General features: G+C 39.4%; 1 protein-coding gene across 1 annotated transcript in view; it reads left to right on the forward strand.

Moving 5' to 3' along the window:
* Positions 1 to 1434: 1434 nt before the first annotated feature.
* Positions 1435 to 7532, forward strand: part of LOC127924426 (CUB and sushi domain-containing protein 3-like) — a gene marked incomplete at its 5' end in the record, with an annotated part of 100439 nt that continues 94341 nt past the window's right edge. The window contains one exon of the mRNA XM_052509162.1: positions 1435 to 1620. Within this exon, the coding sequence (XP_052365122.1) occupies positions 1435 to 1620 (186 nt within the window). The remainder of the gene's footprint in view (positions 1621 to 7532) is intronic.

The raw sequence follows: 7532 nt of genomic DNA on the forward strand, positions 1-7532 counted from the left end.
TTGATGCAATAGTTGTTAATGATACAATAGTTGTTAATGATACAATAGTTGTTATTGATACAATGATTGGTATTGATACAATAGTTGTTATTGATACAATAGTTGTTAATGATACAATAGTTGTTATTGATACAATAGTTTTGACAATAGTTGTTAATGATACAATAGTTGTTATTGATACAAATGGTTGTTATTGATACAATAGTTGTTATTGATACAATAGTTGTTATTGATACAATAGTTGTTAATGATACAATAGTTGTTAATGATACAATAGTTGTTATTGATACAATAGTTGTTATTGATACAATAGTTGTTATTGATACAATGGTTATTAATGATACAATGGTTATTTATTAGATACAATGTTGTTAATGATACGATAGTTGTTATTGATACGTTTTGATGCAATAGTTGTTAATGATACAATAGTTGTTATTGATACAATAGTTGTTAATGATACAATAGTTGTTATTGATACAATAGTTGTTATTGATACAATAGTTTTGACAATAGTTGTTATTGATACAATAGTTATTATTGATACAATAGTTGTTATTGATACAATAGTTGTTAATGATACAATAGTTGTTATTGATACAATAGTTGTTATTGATACAATAGTTTGACAATGGTTGTTATTGATACAATGGTTGTTAATGATACAATAGTTGTTATTGATGCAATAGTTTGACAATAGTTGTTATTGATACAATGATTGTTATTGATACAATAGTTGTTATTGATACAATAGTTTTGACAAGTTGTTAATGATACAATAGTTGTTATTGATACAATAGTTGTTAATGATACAATAGTTGTTATTGATACAATAGTTGTTATTGATACAAGTTGTTAATGTTGTTATTGATACAATAGTTGTTAATGATACAATGAGTTGTTATTGATACAATAGTTGTTAATGATACAATAGTTGTTATTGATACAATAGTTGTTTGACAATAGTTGTTATTGATACAATAGTTGTTGATACAATTTATTAATGATACAATAGTTGGTATTGATACAATAGTTGTTAATGATACAATAGTTGTTATTGTGCAATTTTATTGATACAATAGTTGTTATTGATATACAATAGTTGTTAATGATACAATAGTTGTTATTGATACAATAGTTGTTAATGATAGAATAGTTGTTTATTGATGCAATAGTTGTTAATGATACAATAGTTGTTATTGATACAATAGTTGTTATTGATACAATAGTTGTTATTGATACAATAGTTGTTAATGATACAATAGTTGTTTGATACAATAGTTGTTAATGATACAATAGTTGTTTTGATACAATAGTTGTTATTGATACAATAGTTGTTAATGATACAATAGTTTTGACAAATAGCTGTTATTTATATTTTTGTATTAACAATGATATAATGTAATTAATTCTATGTGTTTTATTCCCATGCAGTGGTGAACTGCACAGACCCTGGCATCCCGGCTAACTCCATCAGGGAGAGTAAGATAGAGCACGGTAACTTCACCCTGGGCAGTGTGGTGTTCTACACCTGTAACCCTGGATACTACCTGTTCGGTTCCTCCGCACTGACCTGTCAACCTATTGGCCACTGGGACAAACCTCTACCTGAATGTCTTGGTACGTCGTCTGTTTTCTCTTCGCAACTTGTTGAAACTACAGATGTGGGATCTTTATTCGATCACTGTTTTGTTGCTGAGGAAATGCAGATGAGCTTCATGATTTATTTTTTTTCTTCACACAAATTCACTATAAACCAGCTGTGCCACACGGTTGTATTAACAGTATTCCACTTTAACATGTGGCCTCATTTTAACCCACCCCACCCCGATCAATCCACATGATGGACTAAACATTCACATCCTGTTGCTGCAGGATTATTTTGCTGCCACAATACAGGTCAAATTAAGATCCTACACCTGTACCACACACCCACAACTACTGAGGTGCAGGAGGAGGAGACTTGAGATTAAAAAAAGGAAGCCTAGACACACCAAAGGTTGATGCACAGTTCACATTTATCGCGCAATAGTACGTATCTTTTGCTGTGACTGACCTTCATCGTAGCATTTCTCCACGATCTCCCTGTTGTTCTAGTCATGTGTTTGATCCTTCATGGACTTGATTTGTATAGGTTACAAATGTGTGTAACCAACGTCTGTCTAAATGCTAATCACCTAATAAAGGCTGACTGGAATGGCTATACTGACCGACAGTATACACTCTTTCAAAAAAGGTATAACCCTATTGAGTTCCATTTTAGAACCCTTTCCGATAGAAAGTTCTACATGGAACCCAAAAGAGTTCTACCTGGAACCTAAAAGGGTTCTCCTGGGTTCTCCTGACAGCCAAAGAAACCGTTTTGGAATCATTTTTTTCTAAGAGTGTTGTGTTGATGATGACTACATCCCAAATGGCACCCCATTCCCTATACAGGGGCAATAGGGCTGTAGTTAAAAGTAGTGCACTACATAAGGAATAGGGTGCCATTTGGGACACAAACAGTGTTAATGACCCATAACAATCTGACTGTTGGCTATGGGGAACGTTATTGTGTGTTACAGAGGAGGACTGTGGGAACCCCTGGCTCTCCTCCCTACGGCACCATGGTTGGGGACAAGTTCTCGTTTGGCTCTACGGTGCAGTACTCCTGTTCAGGGGACAGAGAGCTGATTGGAGAGTCATCACTCACCTGTCAAATCAATGGACACTGGAGTGGACCCATACCTCACTGTTCAGGTAAGGACCCACACCTCACTGTTCAGGTAAGGACCCACACCTCACTGTTCAGGAAGGACCCACACCTCACTGTTCAGGGAATGACCATTACCTCACTGTTCAGGGAATGAGCCATACCTCACTGTTCAGGGAATGACCCATACCTCACTGTTCAGGAATGACCCACACCTCACTGTTCAGGTAATGACCCATACCTCAGTGTTCAGGGAATGACCCATACCTCACTGTTTAGGGAATGACCCACACCTCACTGTTCAGGTAATGACCCATACCTCAGTGTTCAGGGAATGACCCATACCTCACTGTTCAGGGAATGACCCACACCTCACTGTTCAGGTAATGACCCATACCTCAGTGTTCAGGGAATGACCCATACCTCACTGTTTAGGGAATGACCCATACCTCACTGTTCAGGGAATGACCCATACCTCACTGTTTAGGGAATGACCCACACCTCACTGTTCAGGTAATGACCCATACCTCAGTGTTCAGGGAATGACCCATACCTCAGTGTTCAGGGAATGACCCATACCTCACTGTTCAGGTAAGGACCCATACCTCACTGTTCAGGGAATGACCCATACCTCACTGTTCAGGGAATGACCCATACCTCACTGTTCAGGGAATGACCCACACCTCACTGTTCAGGGAATGACCCACACCTCACTGTTCAGGTAATGACCCATACCTCACTGTTCAGGTAATGACCCATACCTCACTGTTTAGGGAATGACCCACACCTCACTGTTCAGGTAATGACCCATACCTCAGTGTTCAGGGAATGACCCATACCTCAGTGTTCAGGTAATGACCCATACCTCAGTGTTCAGGGAATGACCCATACCTCAGTGTTCAGGGAATGACCCATACCTCACTGTTTAGGAATGACCCATACCTCACTGTTCAGGGAAGGACCCATACCTCACTGTTCAGGGAAGGACCCATACCTCACTGTTCAGGGAATGACCCATACCTCACTGTTCAGGGAATGACCCACACCTCACTGTTCAGGGAATGACCCATACCTCACTGTTCAGGGAATGACCCATACCTCACTGTTCAGGGAATGACCCATACCTCACTGTTCAGGGAATGACCCATACCTCACTGTTCAGGGAATGACCCATACCTCACTGTTCAGGGAATGACCCATACCTCACTGTTCAGGGAATGACCCATACCTCACTGTTCAGGGAAGGACCCATACCTCACTGTTCAGGGAATGACCCATACCTCACTGTTCAGGGAAGGACCATTACCTCACTGTTTAGGGAATGACCCATACCTCACTGTTCAGGGAATGACCCATACCTCACTGTTCAGGGAATGACCCACACCTCACTGTTCAGGGAATGACCCATACCTCACTGTTCAGGGAATGACCCATTACCTCACTGTTCAGGGAAGGACCATTACCTCACTGTTCAGGGAAGGACCCATACCTCACTGTTCAGGGAAGGACCATTACCTCACTGTTCAGGGAATGACCCATACCTCACTGTTCAGGGAATGACCCATACCTCACTGTTCAGGGAATGACCCATACCTCACTGTTCAGGGAATGACCCATACCTCACTGTTCAGGGAATGACCCATACCTCACTGTTCAGGGAAGGACCCATACCTCACTGTTCAGGGAATGACCCATACCTCACTGTTCAGGGAATGACCCATACCTCACTGTTCAGGGAATGACCAATACCTCACTGTTCAGGGAATGACCCATACCTCACTGTTCAGGTAATGACCCATACCTCATTGTTCAGGGAATGACCAATACCTCATTGTTCAGGGAATGACCCACACCTCACTGTTCATATTTATTTGATTTAGATATTCTATGAGCAGCTTCTCCAGGTTGTCATGGAGATTGTTCACCTTCCTGTTTATTTGATTTAGATGTTCTATGAGCAGCTTCTCCAGGTTGTCATGGAGACTGTTCACCTTCCTGTTTATTTGATTTAGATGTTCTATGAGCAGCTTCTCCAGGTTGTCATGGAGATTGTTCACCTTCCTGTTTATTTGATTTAGATGTTCTATGATCAGCTTCTCCAGGTTGTCATGGAGACTGTTCACCTTCCTGTTTATTTGATTTAGATGTTCTATGAGCAGCTTCTCCAGGTTGTCATGGAGATTGTTCACCTTCCTGTTTATTTGATTTAGATGTTCTATGATCAGCTTCTCCAGGTTGTCATGGAGACTGTTCACCTTCCTGTTTATTTGATTTAGATGTTCTATGAGCAGCTTCTCCAGGTTGCCATGGAGACTGTTCACCTTCCTGTTTATTTGATTTAGATGTTCTATGAGCAGTCTCTCCAGGTTGCCATGGAGACTGTTCACCTTCCTGTTTACATAGTGAATGTATATACACAGCTAGCTACATAGTGAATGTATATACACAGCTAGCTGGCTACATAGTGAATGTATATACACAGCTAGCTGGCTACATAGTGAATGTATATACACAGCTGGCTACATAGTGAATGTATATACACAGCTAGCTGGCTACATAGTGAATGTATATACACAGCTAGCAAGCTACATAGTGAATGTATATACACACCTAGCTACATAGTGAATGTATATACACAGCTAGCTGGCTACATAGTGAATGTATATACACAACTAGCTACATAGTGAATGTATATACACAACTAGCTACATAGTGAATGTATATACACAACAAGCTACATAGTGAATATATATACACAACTAGCTACATAGTGAATTGTATATACACAGCTAGCTGGCTACATAGTGAATGTATATACACACAGCTGGCTACATAGTGAATGTATATACACAGCTAGCTGGCTACATAGTGAATGTATATACACAGCTAGCTGGCTACATAGTGAATGTATATACACAGCTAGCTGGCTACATAGTGAATGTATATACACAGCTAGCTGGCTACATAGTGGATGTATATACACAACTAGCTACATAGTGAATGTATATACACAGCTAGCTGGCTACATAGTGAATGTATATACACAGCTAGCTGGCTACATAGTGAATGTATATACACAGCTGGCTACATAGTGAATGTATATACACAGCTAGCTGGCTACATAGTGAATGTATATACACAGCTAGCTGGCTACATAGTGGATGTATATACACAACTAGCTACATAGTGAATGTATATACACAGCTAGCTGGCTACATAGTGAATGTATATACACAGCTAGCAAGCTACATAGTGAATGTATATACACACCTAGCTACATAGTGAATGTATATACACAGCTAGCTGGCTACATAGTGAATGTATATACACAACTAGCTGGCTACATAGTGAATGTATATACACAACTAGCTGGCTACATAGTGAATGTATATACACAACTAGCTACATAGTGAATGTATATACACAACTAGCTACATAGTGAATGTATATACACAACAAGCTACATAGTGAATATATATACACAACTAGCTACATAGTGAATTGTATATACACAGCTAGCTGGCTACATAGTGAATGTATATACACAGCTAGCTGGCTACATAGTGAATGTATATACACAGCTAGCTGGCTACATAGTGAATGTATATACACAGCTAGCTGGCTACATAGTGGATGTATATACACAACTAGCTACATAGTGAATGTATATACACAGCTAGCTGGCTACATAGTGAATGTATATACACAGCTAGCTGGCTACATAGTGAATGTATATACACAGCTGGCTACATAGTGAATGTATATACACAGCTAGCTGGCTACATAGTGAATGTATATACACAGCTAGCTGGCTACATAGTGGATGTATATACACAACTAGCTACATAGTGAATGTATATACACAGCTAGCTGGCTACATAGTGAATGTATATACACAGCTAGCTGGCTACATAGTGAATGTATATACACAGCTAGCTGGCTACATAGTGTATGTATATACACAGCTAGCTGGCTACATAGTGAATGTATATACACAGCTAGCTGGCTACATAGTGAATGTATATACACAACTAGCTACATAGTGAATGTATATACACAGCTAGCTGGCTACATAGTGAATGTATATACACAGCTAGCTGGCTACATAGTGAATGTATATACACCTAGCTGGCTACATAGTGAATGTATATACACAGCTAGCTGGCTACATAGTGAATGTATATACACAGCTAGCTGGCTACATAGTGAATGTATATACACAACTAGCTACATAGTGAATGTATATACACAGCTAGCTGGCTACATAGTGAATGTATATACACAGCTAGCTGGCTACATAGTGAATGTATATACACAGCTAGCTGGCTACATAGTGAATGTATATACACAGCTAGCTGGCTACATAGTGAATGTATATACACAGCTAGCTGGCTACATAGTGAATGTATATACACAACTAGCTACATAGTGGATGTATATACACAACTAGCTACATAGTTTTTATTTTTTTATTTTTTTTATTTTACAAGGCAAGTCAGTTAAGAACATATTCTTATTTTCAATGACGGCCTGGGAACAGTGGGTTAACTGCCTGTTCAGGCTGAGAACGACAGACCTTGTCAGCTCAGGGGTTTGAACTTGAAACCTTCCGGTTACTTGCCAAACGCTCTAACCACTAGGCTAGCTACCCTGCCGCCCCAGTGTAGTGTAATCTGCTGCGTTGGAGATGTCCCTTATGTATAGGACTGACTCGCTCTCTCCCACCCTCTCTCTCTCTCTCTCTCTCTATCTCACTCTCTCTCTCTCGTTCTGATCTGCTCTGTTTGACTTGTTCTGTTCTTCATTACAACATGACATGTTCAGAAGATGGGATCAGTCA

Source organism: Oncorhynchus keta, unplaced genomic scaffold (genome assembly GCF_023373465.1).
Source record: "Oncorhynchus keta strain PuntledgeMale-10-30-2019 unplaced genomic scaffold, Oket_V2 Un_contig_4014_pilon_pilon, whole genome shotgun sequence".
In the NCBI taxonomy this organism is placed as follows: domain Eukaryota; kingdom Metazoa; phylum Chordata; class Actinopteri; order Salmoniformes; family Salmonidae; genus Oncorhynchus; species Oncorhynchus keta.